Source organism: Octopus sinensis, linkage group LG24, assembly GCF_006345805.1.
Source record: "Octopus sinensis linkage group LG24, ASM634580v1, whole genome shotgun sequence".
Lineage (NCBI taxonomy): Eukaryota > Metazoa > Mollusca > Cephalopoda > Octopoda > Octopodidae > Octopus > Octopus sinensis.
In genome coordinates this window covers 2,560,917-2,580,916 of record NC_043020.1, presented here as the reverse complement: position 1 = coordinate 2,580,916, position 20,000 = coordinate 2,560,917, and the positions used below count along the sequence as shown (strand labels likewise).

Here is a 20,000-nt window from a genome sequence, read left to right as displayed (position 1 = left end):
TAATTTATCAACCTCAAAAGGATGAAAGGTAAAGTCAACCTTGGCCAAATTTGAACTCAATGCAGTGATGGGCAAAATACTGCTAAGCATTTCATCCAGCTTGCTAACGATTCAGCAAATCGTCCAACCCATGCCAGCATAGAAAGCAGACGTTATATGATAAATGAAAAAAAAATGACAATTAATTCCAAGGTTTCCAATTTATTGAGAGGAACCTGCAGGGCAAAGGTAACCATATGAAACTGTACGGCATTCACGACTTTTTGAAAGGAAAATTAGCCTCCCTGTGTCTGTGAGCTGTCTACACTGATGGTTCCCAACCGTTTCTGTGCTCCACTCCTCTTGGAAATATTTGATTAATTTTCACACTGTATAACATTTGAAGATGAAAAAAGCTAATTTTCTAATAACTATTTTTACTGCGGATGAACAGACTAAACAAATTTGTTTTCGACTTGGTGCATAAAAAAGAAATGTAAATTGAATAATTAAAAAAAAAAAAACACTCTTGAAACTGTAAACAGTTGAATGAATCAGAATTGTGAACCTAGAATTCAGTGAGTTCTTTGTTTCTGCTTCTTATTCATGACTTTATGAGAACATGGAACTTTCTGGTAGATTGTGGTCAATAGGTTTGTTTGTGAATTGAAGTGATTTCTGGATTTGGTCTTGATTGACAAAAGGCAAGTGAATTCAGATTCCCATGGCTGAGATGTGTGGTGCATTGCTGAACTCAAGAAGACCCTTGCACCACAACAGAATTGATTTCATAAAAACAAAGTGCCACCTAAAAAGCACTGATGCTGCTACCATATAAAAGCACTGGTGCTAGTGCCACATAAATTTGTGGGGAGGAGGTAAGTTGATCCCAATACATCACTGGTACTTAATTTATTGATCTCGAAAGTATGAAAGCAAAGTCAACCTTGGCAGAATTTGAACTCAGACTGAAACAAATAAAAGATTCTTGTTTTGCAAAATTCCTCTTGTTATTCACTTGCATTGGTTGAACCCTAGCTAAAACCCTAGAGAAAATAACCCTATGTTAAATACATGTAAAGCAAAAATTTTCATGGACCCCTAAAATACTACCTGCGGATTCCCAATTTACTATTTTGTCATTATGGACCCCAAAAGTTTTACATGCTCCCTCAGGGGTTTTATTGACCCTGGTTCAGAACCACTAATGTAGATTAAAACCCTCTTTCAAAATTTTACATTGCTTAATAACAACTAATTTATTTAAATAGATTCTTTGTTATTTTGAAAATTAATTGAGATGGAGTCAATTTGTTTCAACAGAAATTTTGAACCAGAAATGGTTAATGGATAAATTGGAATTTCAGAAACACTGACAGAGATGAAATTTATGTATTGATCCTATGTTTTCATTAACTACTTTTATTTTATATAAGGATGTGGGGCTATGTCTAAAATCATATAATTTTATTGATAAGATACATTGATCTTTGTATTGTTTGCACAATTTCTTTTAAATTCATTGTAAATGTAACTTATTTATATATCCGAGAGAAGAATAAAACAGGAGATTTAGTTAATCTCTTTATTTTTACTTCATAGATTACATGATCTTTACATGTGTTTCAGTAGCGAATGCTTGTATGTTGTGCAGTAATTATTATGTAAACAATTGCATAATCACATTGAAATGCCAGATCTTCAGAAGAAAATAGTAATTTAGTCCATAATTATTTACCAGCCTTTTAGTTGGTTGTCAGTGCTGCATATGAACTGCACACACACACACACATACACACGTGCACATGCACACATACACACACACACATACACACGAGAACATTTTTTTATAAACCAACTTAGATGCATTGTGTGGATTGGTATTTTACAGAGAAGAAAGTATATTTTGGACATGGGATAGGTGTAAAAACAGCCTAGAAAGTTGATTAACTAATTTCCTAGGCTGTTTTTACACCTATCCTGCATTTGAAATTTACTTTATTATCTATAATATATATATATATATATATATATGTGTGTGTGTGTGTGTGTGTGTGTATATATATATATATGCAGTTTATATTTTGAACTGTTTTAACTGAGGAAGGTCTAACATAATGGAGGCATTTCCTATTTTATATATACGAAATGTGTGTATTAAATGATTTCAAAATATCACTATTTGGTTTGACTTCATTATTACAGTTTATATTTGTATGTATCTATGTATAAATATTTAATCCATAATTATTTGACTCACAAAATGTATTTCGTCGGATCAACAATTATGGATACAATGTTTATTTCCTTTCAAACTTATCTTTGAATACTTCATCCTAAGTGACCAGACATAGCTACTTTGAACATACCATCCCTTGGAATACACACACACACACACCCATTCACTATGAGGATATTTAAACCTCTTATTAAGATATTTTTATCCATGATACCCTGGTTTAATATATTATATTTTGAAGAGGTATTTCTTCAATAAATATATTATAAAACATCAAATATTATTATTAAGTTTGAAAATGGATATAAATTAATTTCTTAATTATTTAACGTTCCTTATGATTGTTTCACTTTGTATCCAGTTTGAATTACACAACGTATAAGTTTGCATTCTGAGTAGCCTGGGTGTAAGATCTTCATTTTGCCCTGAAAATCTTTCACCCAGGATGCTTAAAATGCAAACTTATATCATTATATATGTTTTCTAATTTAAATTGGGTTTGAAGTGAAACAATTGTAGGCAATGTTAAATAGTTGATACATGAATTTATATCCATTGAATCTCTCCATTTTCAAAAACAAACAAACACACACACACACACACACACACACACACATCTATTCATTCTAGTGCTGATTGAGCGACCTGTTGCGATCATAGACGTTCCAGTCATGACCATCCCCTATTTTCTGTTTTACTATATTCAGAATCACATTGCTGTATGAATCCCTCCATTTTTTTTTATTCAAAGATTCTTAGAAGTGATTATTTGCGGGAGATTTGACTGCTATTTCTAGTCAATCAAATGACCGTTTAGAGTTTCTTTATTGTATGGTCATAGTGGTAGTGGTGGTGATGATGGTTATGATGGTAGTATTGGTGATGATGATGGTAGTGGTGATGGTGACTGGCAATAGTAATATTGATGAAGGTTGTTATGATGATGGTAGTGTGATGGGGATGATGAGGATGATGATGATAGTGGTAGTGGTGATGGTAGTAAGGATGGTAGTGATGATAATGATGGTGATGACGATGACAAAGCAGTTGATGGTAGTTAGTGGTGGTGGTGGTGTTGATTTCTTGACTTAGGCACAAGACCAGTTTCATTTTTATTATTTATATTTTTAAAATATTTTTGGTTTTGTATCAGTAAACATTTCTTGTTGATTGTATTGGACCCAGTAATATTACTGGTATATTTTACTTTAGAAACCCAGGTTAGATGAAAAGGCAGAGTTGCCCCCACTTGAACTCAGAAATACGAGGCTTTGAATTAAAACAGCCATTTATGCTTATTTAGTCTCTGCCCACTCTCTCATCTCCACAGCCTTTAGAATATTAAACTAATAATAATAATAATAATAATAATAATAATAATAATAATAATAATGATGATTTCAAATGTTGGTACAAGGCCAGCAATTTCAGAGGAGGGGGTAAGTCAGTTATGTTGACTCCAATATTGAACTGGTACTTATTTTATTGACCCCCAAAAGGATGAAAGGCAAAGTTGACCTTGGCGGAATTTGAACTCAGAACGTAAAGAAGGGCAAAATGCCACTATGTACCAACGATTCTGTCAGCTCACCGCCTTAATAATAATAATAATAATAATTGTTTTTATCATAGGCTCAAGGCCAAAAGTTTGGGAGGAGGACTTAGTTGAATCCCTCATCCCAGTACTTGTATGGTACTTTGTTTCATCAATTTTGTTTTGATGGAAGGCAAAGTTGACCTTGGCAGGATTTGAACATAAAGAGCTGGAAGCTATTTTGTCCTACGCTCTAAAGATTCTTGCAAATCCGTTGTGTTAATCATAATATTAATTTAGTAATTATTGTGATGGCTTATTGATTTCTTTAGGAATTCAATTTAGCCAAAAAAAAAAAAAAATGTTTTTTTCTTATATAATTTCTGTTTTATTCAAATGAGAAAAAAATGTGAAAAAAAATAAAAGATTAAAAAAAATTAATTCCCAAAATCCCTGCTGTCTTGGCAAATTCTACTTCAAAACGGTGATTCCATACTACTTTTTTGGCAGTCACAGTCATGGTCCAACATTCCGTTTGTGACTGGGTCGGCATTGGGAATTTTCTTCTCCGAGCTGAAAATTAGCATTAGAAGTCTGGTGAAGAGTTCTATAAGCTCCATAATGGTCAGCACCGATATACCCATCCACAGACCCAGTGTGCCGCCAATGTCGGCAAACAGATCAGCCAGCTCGTAGGCGGGCATCTGTCGAAATTCTATGATACTGAGGTCTTCAAGGTAAACGTTCAGTCGCAGAAGGTTCTGTCGGATCATGTTTGACGCTCGGATTTGTTTCTCTTTGTCGCTTGAATTGAGCTTTGCACTCACGTGCTCAATGAAGTCATCCCTTGGTGCTGGAGGCTTTGGTGCCTCAGTGCTGTTTGCCAGCAGCTGCGACAGCAAAGCCGGAGAATGCATCCCAGAGTTGGTGCTGTTGTTGTTGTTATCGTGCAGAGTGATATTGATCTCTTCCGGAGGTGGGGACTCAGGTACGTGGCCAACACCAAGAGATGACAAATACTTAAGCATCTTGTAAGCATCGTATAAAAATGTCTCATTGATTTTATCGCCATAAAATGTTTCAAGGGCACTTAACTGATTGAATTCTAAAGGCCAATAGGAAAGAGATATTGATTTTTGGTATGTGGTCTCTTGGCATGGTTGGAAACAATTACATGAGCTCTCGTAGGCTCGGTTTATGGAAAATTCTTTGAGAACTCTTTCTTCACAGGCAAGTTCTGTCAAGTTTATCTTTGTGATGTTGTAGTTTTCTGGATTCTTCATCATGTCTTTCCAATTCCATTTGTTCTCCACTAAACCACAGAACGTGAAGTTTGACGATGTCATTTCTGGTAAATTTGAAGATCGGCAGCCGCACGTGCTCATCACAATTCGCTGCTTACACAGTTCGAGACACGAGAAAACGGTGTGGATATATTTTGAGGAATTTTGAAGCCGGCTATTCTGGCAGTTGCCATAGGGATTTGAAAGACGTGCGTGCATAATAGTTTTCAAACCTACCGATGAAGAGTACCCTGGAGGCACATCAAAGCCATGGTCTACCGGGCTTGGCATTGTGCTTGGTGGGTGAACAACCACTCTTACTCCAGCACTGTGTTCAATGTTCGATTTTATATTGTATGAGCCATAGCCACCAACAGGTGGATCATCATTGTCTAACGAAAGAATTAAAGAAAGACCACTCTGAGGCCCAGTGGCATGTGTCAACAGGCTGGTGCCCGGCTGGTGGCCGCTGTTGAATGTGTAACAGTTAAAATAATGTCCGTCGAAATATCGAGTGAAGTTTTGTATGTTACAGATTTCCTGATTATACTGACAGTGTATAAGGAAATCATTGAGGTCCCTACCCAAAAGCTGGGCCTCGTCTGCGAGGTTCTCGTACAAACTCTGCACTGTGAACATTCGGTCAGTCTGTGCACCAAAGTTATATTTGTCTATAAATTGCAGCCATTGCGTCAGTTCTGACGTTTCTGAACTAAGAAGCTCTTTGGTTTTCGTCAAGGATATTGGCGCTATATTGCAGACAGTGATGGCAGGGAATTCCACATCCATACCATCTTTCATTTTAGAAACTTCTACCACCTGGAATTCCAGGTATTTCCGGACGAGAAGGGAGAGTTGTAGTGTGGCGGCAGTGAAACCTACAATTACCATTAATGCCCACAGAACTTTTCTTGGGGTCTGTGTTGATGTTGCAATTTTTGCCAGTCCGTGGGCATTGCTCTCGGCTGCCAATTCTGTGATGATGCTGAGCGCATTGTAGTTCCGCCTGCGTAGCTGTTGCCTCATTGTGCGTAACTGGTTACTGTTGAAACCCAGTTTGTCAAAGCCTGTTACCTTCATATGTCCCGGCTTGCTCGCTCTACAATTGGAAGAAAACAAAAACAGACACCAGTAATTAGTAGGAATAATAATCATAATGATAATAATAATAATAATCATAATAATAATATTAATAATAATAATAATGATTTCATATTTTGGCACAAGGCCAGCAAGTTACATCGACCCCCCAATATTCAACTAGTACTTATTTTATCAGCCCCAAAAGGTTGAAAGGCAAAGTCCACCTCAGCGGCATTTGAACTCAGAGTGCAAAGCATTTTTGCCAGTGTGCTGATGATTCTGCAAGCTCGCTGCCTTAATAATAATAATAATAATTATAATAATAATAATCATAATAATAATTAAATAATAATAATAATAATAATTAAATAATAATAATAATAATAATTAAATAATAATAATAATTAAATAATAATAATAATTAAATAATAATAATAATTAAATAATAATAATAATAATTAAATAATAATAATAATTAAATAATAATAATAATAATTAAATAATAATAATAATAATTAAATAACAACAACAACAATAATAATAATTAAATAACAATAATAATAATAATAATAATAATAATAATTTCAAATTTTGGTAAAGATGGACAAAATACCAGTAAACATTTTGCTCAGCATGTTAACAATTCTGCTAATAATAATAATAATAATAATAATAATAATAATAATAATAATAATAATAATAATAATAATAACAACAACAATAATGATAATAATTCTTTCTAATTTTGGCACAGTCAGCATTTTGGTGGGGGAGGCCAATTACATCGAACTTAGCACCTGATTGGTACTTTATATTACCTACCCTGGTACTTGACTGGTACTTCATTTTATCAACCCCTGAAAGATAGAAGGTGAAGTTGACCTTGATGGTATTTTGAGTTTAGAATGTGAAGACGGAAGAAATGCTGCTTAGCGTTTTGTCTGGCATGCTAACGATTCTGCCAGCTTTGCTGCCTGAAGAATGATAATAATAATGGTAAAGACTACAAGCAGACCCCATAACAAAAACTGCAATTAAAAAGAACATGCAATCCTGCACGTGTCCCAGCAACACGGAGGTGTAGCAGGTGATGCAGTAGGAATTCACCTGAAACTACCAAATGTTGAATAACAACAGCAATGACAACAACAACAGTAATGACAACAACAATAATAATGTTTCAAATTTTGGCACAAGGCCAGAACACTTATAATAATAATAATCTTTTCTACTGGAAGCACAAGGCCTCAAATTTGGGGGAAAGGATTAAGTTGGTTACATAAACCCCAGTGCATAACTGGTTCTTATTTGATTGACCCTGAAAGGATGAAAGGCCAAGTCGACCTCAGCAGAATTTGAACCCAGAACGTCAAGCTGGACAAAATACTGCTAAGCATTTTGCCCGTTGTGGTAATGATTCTGCTATCTTGCCGTCTTAATAATAATAATAATAATAATAATTTGTTTGTTTGCTACCAGGGAGAAGGATGAGACAGACAATACAAAGACAAACAACAACAACAACAACAGTAATAATAGTTTCAAATTTTGGCACAAGGCCAGCAATTTCAGGGGAGAGGATAAGTCAATTACATTGACCCCAGTGTTCAACTGGTACTTATTTTATCAACCCTAAAGAGATGAAAAGTAAAGTCAACTCTGGTGGAATTTGAACTCAGAATGTATAGACGGACGAAATGCCTCTGAGCAGTTTGCTTGGTGTGCGACCAATTCTGCTAGCTTGCTTCCTTAAAAATGATAACAATAATATTAGTAATAATAATTCTTTTACCTGTTTCAGTCATTTGACTGTGGCCATACTGAAGCACCGCCTTTAGTCGAGCAAATTAACCCCTGGACTTATTCTTTGTAAGCCTAGTACTTATTCTGTCAGTCTCTATTGCTGAACCGCTAAGTTACGGGGACATAACACACCAGCATCTGTTGTCAAGCGATGTTGGGGGGACAAACACAGACACACAAACGTATACACACCACACACACACACACACACACACACATATATATATACGAGAGGCTTCTTTCAGTTTCTGTCTACCAAATCCACTCAGAAGGCTTTGGTTGGCCCGAGGCTATAGTAGAAGACACTTACCCTCGAAGCCATACAGTGGGACTGAACCCGGAACCATGTGGTTGGTAAGCAAGCTACTTACCACACAGCCACTCCTGCACCTATAATAAGATTCCATAATTTTTTGTGCAGGGTAGGCGTGTAGTTAATTTAATTTAATTTAATTAACCTCAGCGTATAACTTGTACTTTGATTTTCAAGTACTGGAAAAGGACGACAAGTACGTCAGTTTTTCGTCATTAGAGTAAAAAAACCTAAAAAGTTTTTCTTAGTGGTTTAAAAATATTTCATCCAAGAAGCCATTCCTTTACTTTCACTTTACCATTACCTCCTCCTCCCCTCCTCCTCCTACCACCACCACCACCACTACTACTACTACTAATACTACTACTATCATTACTATTTTGATTATCAGTACTATTATTATTATTATTATTATTATTACTATTACTATTATTATTATTATTATTATTATTATTATTATTATTATTATTACCATTATTATTCTTATTGTTATTGTTTTGGCATCTAAATTTGGTCTGGTGTTCTTCATCCTGTCTCCTCGTTCCTAGATGTTTGGTGCAAGAATAGATAAGACCAAGAAAGAACCAGCAAACACAAAATAATGGAATATGTGTATATAATATACAATGTTTATGCTGGTTTTGTTTTTCTCTGGAGGCGCTAAAACAATATTTCTTAGACAGAATCTCAATATTGTTTGGAAAGACTTTCTAAATTGGTCAAGAGAGAGAGAGAGAGAGAGAGAGAGAAAAGAAGATTGACTACCTGTGGCATAAAAATTGGTATTTCTGTGTGTGTGTGTGTGTGTTTCTTAGCCTTTGCTGGTATTTTTATGCTCCATATATTTGATGTGTTTGTCTCAGCATTTGTATACATACTTACAAGTATGTGTATGTGTGTGTATGTTGTGTGGATATTTTTAAATATAACTTTTATATTTATTTCATGTACATGCATATAAAAATATATTTGTGTGTATGTGTGTGATATATATATTATATATATATATATATATAATATATATATATATATATTATATGTGTGTATATATATATTATATGTGTGTATATATATATTATATGTGTGTATATATATATGTATATATATATATGTGTATATATATATGTGTGTATATATATATATGTGTATATATATATATGTGCATATATATATATATGTGCGTATATATATATGTGTGTATATATATATATATATATGTGTGTGTATATATATATATAGATATATATGCATATACAAATATATAATACATATATATATGTGTATTATATCTTTATATATGCATATATATACATATATATTTATATATACACACATATATATGTGTGAATGTATAAATATATGTGTATGTGTGTATGTGTGTATATATGTGTACATACACACACACACATATATATATGCACCTGTCTCCCCCTCTCTCTATCTCCTTTTTATTTTTATCTCTGAATTTGTTTCTATATATGCATGTCTCTTTCAGTGTAATGTTTGTGGTGTGTGTGTGTGTGTGTGTGTGTATATATATATATATGCATGTGTCCATAAGTATACAGAAATAATATACACAACATGAATTTGAATATATATTTATAAACACACAGGTGCACACAAGCTCAAAAAATGGTTTTTTGAGAAGTTTTGATAAAATTTAAGAGTCGATGAACAAGAAAGACATATATTTGTGTATACAGATATATACACACATGAGGAACCACCATATTTTATGTATATGCGTCTTTGGCTATTGGTCTCTTGTATTTTTCTTTCTCTCATCGATATACATAAACATATACATACATACATACAAACATACATACATAAACATATACATACATACATACATACATACATACATACATACATAAACATATACATACATACATACATACATACATACACACACATACATACACACACACACATACATACACACACACACACATACATACATACATACATACATACATACACACATGCATACATACATATATATGTACTTATGCTGAACTATTGAAGAATCTGCAGTTATTCTATCCAGTTACTCTATCAGATTGATACCTGTAATTAATTGAGGGCACTGGGATATGTAACATACCACTCTTGAGAAATTAGGTTTCTCAAAACCAGAAAGGAGAAAGCTGACTCAAAGACTACAGATCCCATACATCACTGGAATTATAAAAATTTGTAAATCTTTCCGTTTGTCGTTTAGATATATGTATGAGCATGTCTAGATATGTAGCTATATGCGTGCGAATACGTAACATAAAACAAAGCATATAAATCTGCATGTATACACACATACAAAAATACCCTGTTGATAATGTTGAAATTCCAATGAAAGAACCTTGGATCTAGGTTAGAAACTGCCACTTTCTCTATCGACAACAAATCTTGAAATAAAACTGAATAACCACATACATGCATACATGCATGATGGAATTTGTTGCAGAAGATGCTTCTACAGTCAGATGCCTTTCCTTACTTGTTTCCTCACAAGGCAATATTTCCCCATGGTCAGGCATGTTTTTGCAGAACATTGGAAATGGATGACATTGCCCGTATAACGGAGATACTCATTTGCAAAGACGGAGAATGAACATACTACCATCATGTTCTTAAGAATGAAATCAACCTCTATGTCTATATATCTACCCTCTTTATAATGTTGGCAAATGAAATAAGGATAAGAGTGTGCATTGTCCATTTAATAGGAAAATTCTATATGTGGCTGAAGATTGCTCGACATTTTAAAACTGATGTAATACTTACAGTGTTTAATAAGATGAAGTAGCATGAAACAATTGTACTACTCTACCTTGGATATCCTTGTTGCTTATTTTGATTATAATCAACCCATTTAATTTATATGGATAATACCATACAAAATTCTGGCGCCTTTAACTTTAGTACCATGTCCATCTGAATCTAAATTTTGCTGAACTTATAATACCATACATTGTGTATGCTTTCTGGTACTTAATTCATCTGAATCTATATATATGGTGTGTGTGTGTGTGTGTGTGTGTGTGTGTGTATATTTATGTATATATGTGTATATGCATATATATATGTGTATATGCATATATATATATGTGTATATGCATATATATATGTGTATATGTCTATATATTTATGTATATATATGTGAGTGTATATATATATATATATATATATATATATATATGTGTATATTTATGTATATATGTGTATATGTGTATTTGTATATATGTATATGTGTATTTGTATATATATATATGTGTGTATGTATGTATATGCGTATATGTATGTATATGTGTTTATATACACACACACACACACACACACATATACATATATACATATATATACATATCTACATATACAGTAAAAACCCATGTAATATGTGCACCTGTGTAATTTACACAGGTTAATTTTCAGGATAAAAATTGTTAAAAAAAAGTTTCTTCTCGTGTTATATTCGGATCTAAAAGTTTTTAGAATTGCCGATATGGCCTGGGGGAATAGGTTTTCAATTTAGTTGTATTTAGCATAATTTCACTTACATATGATTAGATTTTATAAAATTTTCATTAAATAATTTCTATTTAACAAGTCTCACGTTGAAAGCTATTAAATTACAAAGTGTTTGTGTTGTTTATAATAAACTTTATTTTACATTTCTTGCCCACGAGAGATTATGTCTGATCTTTAACATGCTTCTGTACGTCTTCTCAAATCATGATCACAGGAAAAGTTGTTAAGAATTCTTATCAACAAAAACAAAGCTGATAAATAAGTACAGGTGTTGCAAAATAATTTTAATTACCAATAAACATCAGCTTGGATGACACTTTATGCAATCAACAGAGGACCAATCATACTGATTATGTAACTAGAATTCTGATTGGTCGAAAATGTCTTCTTGTCTCAAGCTCTGATTTTCTGTCTACTCCTGTCGGAACCTTTGGTATGGAGTATCGAAATTTTAATCCCTTTCACACTTATAAAATGTCAAGTAAACTTTAAAATTTCTCATTACCGTTTTAGCCGGGAGACCAAACTGATAGTTTGGTAACCTGCTAAAATAGACATTAAAAATCAAAAGGTGAAAATAAACAGCTTTGCAAGTTTAACTCAGTGTTTATTGAACGAGAGAGGTGTGAAATTTAAGAAGCAACTTGTTAGAGTATACACGTCTGTGAGGAGGCATAAACAAGAATGGTAAAAATCTGCTATACCTAAAGAACTGGTAATACATACATTACAAGTGTTCTATGAAGAGAATATAAGATTGCTGCATAATTCAATGTGAATGTGAAACAACATTAAACATTGTGTAAAGTAAATGAAGGTTTCTGTAGGAATGCTACGTCAAATTCACTTAGAGATGTTTATATGTGCAAGGATGAATTATGATGTCATCAGTGTTAGATGTAGTAAGAATAGTAGCGGTAATGTTGGTGGTGATGAATTTCATTGTCCTAATGAGGAGAAAGCAAGCAATAGTGTCCTGGGCGCAAAAGCAAGCTAGACTTCTTAAGTGGAGAAAAAGTGATCTATTTAAGGAAATTGCTTGGCTCTGTTGCAATAGGTAGAAACTCCAAGCAACGTAAAATATGGCCTGGACTGTGATTACTAGCATGAATGTCAAACTTCAAAAAGTAGTAAATTTGTACAGAAAAAGTAAGCATATAATAGCGTCTAGCATAAATAAAACTCAACTTCATTATATTTTTTTCTGTAAAAACCTATTCTGACATTAAATGAGACAACTTCCCATATGAATGTTTACATTTGTATCCCATTTTTCAAGAAAAAAATTTCTAAAGAAATTCTGGAAACAATCTACTCATGTAATTTATTTTTGTTTTTGTGAAGAAAAGTGCATACCTTACATGGGTTTTTACAGTATATATATATCATCATCATCATCATCATTTAATGTCCGCTTTCCATGCTAGCAAGGGTTGTATGGTTCAACTGGGGTCTGGGAAGCCAGAAGGCTGCACCAGGCCCAGTCTGATCTTGCAATGTTTCTATGGCTGGATGCCCTTCCTAACGCTAACCACTCTGTGAGTGTAGTGGGTGCTTTTTATGTGCCACCGGCACAGGTGCCAGACGAGGCTGGTAAACAGCCACGATCGGATGGTGCTTTTTACGTGCCACCGGCACAGGGGCCAGGCAAGGCTGGCAACGGCCACGATCGGATGGTGCTTTTTACGTGCCACTGGCACAAGGCCAGTCGGGGCGGCGCTGGCAACGGCCACGTTTGGATGGTTCTCTTACGTACCACCGGCACTGGTATCACAGCTGCAATTTCCATTGATGTTGATCGATTTTGATTTTGATTTATATATATATATATATATATATATGTACAGTGGGGAGAAATAAATATTCGTACATGTCAAGATTCTTTATTTATTTAATTTCTAATGAACATAAATGGGATATACCAATACTATATTTGCATACACATGCATAAACTAAGAATATGCAAAAGAAACTAATAAATTATAGAAACCATCTTAAACTAGGAGACTGTCCAGAAGAGTTGCAGGAGATTCTTGAAGCCATCAGGAAGCTATGTTTGAAGCCAGTGGTGATTTTATTGAATAAATTTACTCTTTAGTATTTCAAGATATTTTTATGTAATTTTGGTAAATACATCTGTTAAAATGAGATGTCAGTGTTATTTCCATTTTTGTGTAATTTAGATGGCAATCCAGTCACTGTACCCTGTATATATAAATACATATGCACACACACACACACATTGATATATATGTGTACATATGTACATACATGCATACATATATATATATATCTATATATATGTGTGTGTATACATATATAAATATACATATGTGTCTTCTGCTATAGCCCCGGGCCGACCAATGCCTTGTGAGTGGATTTGGTAGACGGAAACTGAAAGAAGCCTGTCGTATATATGTATATATATATAAGTGTGTGTGTATATGTTTGTGTGTCTGTGTTTGTCCCCCTAGCATTGCTTGACAACCGATGCTGGTGTGTTTATGTCCCCGTCACCTAGCGGTTCGGCAAAAGAGACTGATAGAATAAGTACTGGGCTTACAAAGAATAAGTCCCGGGGTCGATTTGCTCGACTAAAGGCGGTGCTCCAGCATGGCCGCAGTCAAATGACTGAAACAAGTAAAAGAGTAAAAGAGTATATATATATATACACACATATATATATACACATATATACATACATATATATATATATATATATATATTATATATATATATATATATATGTATGTATATATGTGTATATATATATGTATATTTATATATGTATACACACACACACATATATATATATATATATTATATATATATGCAAATGCTCATACATGTACCACATATACATGCATGTGCACATACAAACACACACATGTGTGTGTGTACATACACGTACATCAGTATGCTTATACTAAGAGCCATGCACATATAAAGGTGTGTGTGTGTGTGTGTGCAATGGGTGTGAAATGTATAAAAGCTGAAGAAATCTCTAAAAAAAGATCCACTTTAGCTTCTGAGAGCAAATAATACTAAAGAGAGATCAAATGCCGTTAGTGATATCACAAACAGATAGCTGGCAGATATGGGTGGCCATTGAAGGATTGGTGGCTTGGATGATGATGGTGATGGTGGTGGGGAAGGTATACCAGTAGCAGTAGTGGTAGTAGTAGTAGTAGTAATAGTTATAGTAATGTAAAAGGAAGCTGAAAAGACAAACAAACAAATAGACCAAAACTAAATATATAAAAAAAAAAAATAAGCATCTGCACATTTGTGTTTTGTGTCTATTTTATATATGTGTATATATATATATATATATATATAAAATGCACATGTGTGTGTGTATGTATATGTGTGCATATATATATATATATATATATTTATGTGTGAATATGTGTGTGTATATATATATATATATAAATAAAATGCATGTGTGTGTGTATATATATATGTATATGTGTGTATATATATATATGTATATGTGTGCAAATATATATTTGTGTGAATATGTATGTGTGTGTATATATGTATATTTATATATATAAATAAATCTATATACATATGTGTGTATGAATATATGCATATATATATATATATGTGTGTGTGTGTGAATATACGTATATATATATATGTGTGTGTGTGTGTGTGTGAATATATGTATATGTGTGTGTGTGTGTGAATATATGTATATATGTGTGTGTGTGTGAATATATGTATATATGTGTGTGTGTGTGAATATATGTATATGTGTGTGTGGTGTGTGTGAATATATTGTATATATGTGTGTGTGTGTGTGTGTGTGTGAATATATGTATATATGTGTGTGTGTGTGTGTGAATATATGTATATATGTGTGTGTGTGTGTGTGTGTGTGTGAATATATGTATATATGTGTGTGTGTGTGTGAATATATGTATATGTGTGTGTGTGTGTGTGTGTGAATATATGTATATATATGTGTGTGTGTGTGTGTGTGTGAATATATGTATATATATGTGTGTGTGTGTGTGTGTGAATATATGTATATATATGTGTGTGTGGTGTGTGTGTGAATATATGTATATATATGTGTGTGTGTGTGTGTGTGTGATATATGTATATATATGGTGTGTGTGGTGTGTGAATATATGTATATATGTGTGTGTGTGTGAATATATGTATATATGGTGTGGGTGTGTGAATATATGTATATATGTGTGTGTGTGTGTGAATATATGTATATATGTGTGTGGTGTGTGTGTGTGTGAATATATGTATATATGTGTGTGTGTGTGTGTGAATATATGTATATATGTGTGTGTGTGTGTGTGTGTGTGTGAATATATGTATATATGTGTGTGTGTGTGTGAATATATGTATATGTTGTGTGTGGTGTGTGTGAATATATGTATATATATGTTGTGTGTGTGTGTGTTGAATATATGTATATATATGTGTGTGTGTGTGTGTGTGAATATATGTATATATATGTGTTGTGTGTGTGTGTGTGTGTGAATATATGTATATATATGTGTGTGTGTGTGTGTGTGTATATGTATATATATGTGTGTGTGTGGTGTGTGAATATATGTATATATATATATCTGTGTGTGTGTAAATATATGTATATATATATGTGTGTGTGTGTGTGTGTTTATATACATATATGTGTATACATTGGTACCTCTTTTATGAGTTCATATATGTGTGTTTGTGTGTATATTTTACATAATATATATCTCTGTGGATGTAACGAGAAAAATGGGGAATGCTATCCATCACCAATCTTTTTACATTTTTTACCGAAATCTCTGGCGCTGTTGCTGATGTTCACTCATGTAAATGATTGACCATAAAGAAGATAATTTTCGTCACCTGAAACCCCCCTACCCCCCACCCCGTCCCTTCCCCCCTCCGTTTCACCTGATTGAATTCTGGTGGAATCTTCAATTGAATGGTTCAACGATCCTCTCTGCTTTATATATTTAATTATTTATCTACACCATCCCCCCCACTCGTATATATGCGCACACATGTATGCACATACGTATATATAAATATATGCATATACATGCATATACTTATATACACATATGTATGTATCTATTTGTATATACACATGCATACATATATATGTATGTATATATATATGTATGTATATGTATATATACATATATGTATATACACATACATGTATATACATGTATCTATATATGCATACATATATATGTATATATATATGTATGTATATGTATATATACATATATGTATATATATGTATATATATATGTGTGTATATATATGTATATATGTATATGTATGTATATATATGTGTATGTATATTTAAGTGTATACATATATATATATATATGTGTACGTATATTTAAGTATATGCATATATACGTTTATGTATATACATATGTATATATATGTATGTATATATTTATATATATATATATATATATATATATATATATATATATATACATATATACACACAAGTATATATGTTTATATGTATATATGTATATGAATGTATGTATGTGTGTGTGTATATGTGTGTGTATATACATGTGTATATATATATATATATATATATATATGTATGTTCATATATATATGAAAAACACATTATTAACAACTTTGTCCTTTTTATTTTGATGCTGGTGGTGCAGAGGAGGAGAGGATCTCTCCGAAACACTGCATTATTGGAGCAGATTAATGGCTGTTTAGCTGGTGCTCCTTTGACATTTAGGGGTGGGATGTCTAAAGGGGGTCACTATTTGCCTTCCTCATCTTTCAAAGTTTTATGTGTATTGCTTGCTTCAATTTTTTTATCCAATGAATTTACTGGTTTATTACCCATTATTATTGAATATTATATTTAATATTCAACAATATATATATATATACTGGAGTAAACACATAAATGTGAAACAAGGTGGAAAAAAGAGTACTCAAATACCAGTGGTAGAGTAATATGCTTTATTTAAAGCAGCAGAAAATTCACATGATGAACGGCAACGGGAAACTGAGAGTAACAGGTTTTGTTGAATTTTCTGCTGCTTTAAATAAAGTATATATATATATATATATATATATATATATATATATATATATATATCATCATCATTTAACGTCCGTTTTCCATGCTAGCATGGGTTGGACGGTTCGACTGGGGTCTGGTAAGCCATGGAGGCTGCACCAGGCTCCAGTCTGATCTGGCAGTGTTTCTACAGCTGGATGCCCTTCCTAACACCAACCACTCCGTGAGTGTAGTGGGTGCTACTTACGTGCCACCGGCACAGGTACTAGGGGAGGTTGGTGCTTTTTACGTGCCACCTTAATAATCCCTTAGATAATCTCCAGCCTCTGCCTTAAGCGAGTAAGCACACATTACATAATGCAGTTTAGATCCATATATAAAGGTGGGATATCCTGGATAGAATTCTTTTGATCATAAGTCTACTAAATCAAGTTTTACCTGACACTAAACTTCAACAACAACAGTTTTCTCTTTAGTAATTTTTATTATCTTTTTTATCTTTTACTTGTTTCAGTCATTGGATTGCAGCCATGGCAGAGTAATGCCATGAAGGGTTTAGTGGAACAAATTGACCCACTGCCCCCACTACCTTTTTTTTTAAAGCTGGTACTTCTTCTGTCATTGTCTTTTGCTCAACCACTATGTTACAAGGGTGTAAACAAACCAACACTGGTTGTCAGATGCTGGCGGGGTACAAAAAAAGCCCAAAGTCACACACACATACACACACATGAAAGGCTTCCACACAGTTTCCATCTACCAAAGTCACTCACTAGACAATAGTTAACCTGAAGTTTTGTTAGAAGACATTTGCCTGCATGATTGCAAAGCAAGGTTCTTAACCGCACAGCCATGCTTCTACCAAATTCTTATTGATTTATGTTTACCATTTTCTCCCCAGGTGTCACACCCACAAAAGGAGCACACTTGATTAACAGTGCTGATGAAATATATCTGGAAATGGTAGCTGAGTACTTTCACAGAAACGTACATGGAAAGGGAAGTCCTCAGAAACAGAATATTTGGTGAGTACAGTAACTATAGTTTATTGATTTCTTCTATTCTCTTGTTTCTGTGTAGAGTTCAACATGTAAAATTCTGGGGAAACCCCAGTCAGTTTCTACTATCTTATATTCCAGATGTAATGATTAGACTTAGTTGTATACTCTGGATATAATTTAGTGGTAGACAACAACCTACCATATTATACTCCAGATATAATTTAATGGTACACATCAGTCCATATAGTCTTATATTCCAGATGTAATTTAGTGGTAGCCAAGAATCTTATACACCAAATGTAATTTAATGTTAAATACGAATCTACAATTTTGTACTCCAGATGTAATTTAGTGATAGACTTAGCCTTATACTCCAGATGTAATTCAGTAGTAGACAATAATCTGTAGTCTTATACTCCAAATGTACTCCAAATCCTCCAGATGTAATTTATGGACAGACAGCAGTCTACAGTCTTATACTCCAGATGTAATGTAATGATAGACATAGACTTCAACACCTGATATAATGTAATAGACACCAGTCCAAAGTCTTATACTCCAGATGTAGTTTAGTGGTAGATAACAGTCTGCAGTCTCATACTCCAGATGCAATTTAGTGATAGACACCATAGTCTAATACACCAGATGTAATTTAGGGGTATCCAACAGATCACAATCTTATCCTCCAGATGTAATTTAGTAGTAGATGTTAGTTTACAGTATTATATACTGCAGATGTAATTTAGTGATAGACACCATAGTCTTATATTCCGGATGTAATTAGTGATAGTCACCAGTCTGCACTCTTATATTCCATATGTAATTTAGTGGTAGACAGCAATCCATAGTCTTATACTCCAGATGTAATGTAATAGTAGACAAAAGTCTGCAGTCTTATACACCAGATGTATTTTAGTGCTAGAAGGTAGTCCACAGTCTTATACTCCAGATGTGATATAATGTAATGGTAGAGATCGCCTTATATTCCAGATGTAATTTAGTGGTAGGTGTCACTCTACAGTCTTATACTCCAGATGTGATTTAGTGGTAGACAACAATCCAGAGTTTTATACTCCAGATGTAATGAAAACAGTCTGCAGTCTTATACTCCAGATGTATTTTAGTGGTAGATAGCAGTTCATAGTCTTACACTCCAGATGTGATGTAACGTAATGGTAGAGATAGTCTTATATT

At 33.3% G+C, this 20,000-nt stretch overlaps 2 protein-coding genes across 4 annotated transcripts in view; one reads left to right on the top strand and one right to left on the bottom strand.

Moving 5' to 3' along the window:
* The window catches only part of LOC115224043 (integrator complex subunit 13), a 417,069-nt gene that overhangs the window by 32,786 nt on the left and 364,283 nt on the right, over positions 1–20,000 (top strand). The window lies entirely within an intron of this gene.
* The window catches only part of LOC115223892 (FMRFamide-activated amiloride-sensitive sodium channel-like), a 157,264-nt gene continuing 141,085 nt past the window's right edge, over positions 3,822–20,000 (bottom strand). For all 3 annotated transcript variants that reach the window (XM_029794611.2, XM_036512891.1, XM_029794612.2), the window contains one exon: positions 3,822–6,134. In XM_029794611.2, the coding sequence (XP_029650471.1) occupies positions 4,229–6,134 (1,906 nt within the window). In that variant the 3' untranslated portion in view covers positions 3,822–4,228. The remainder of the gene's footprint in view (positions 6,135–20,000) is intronic.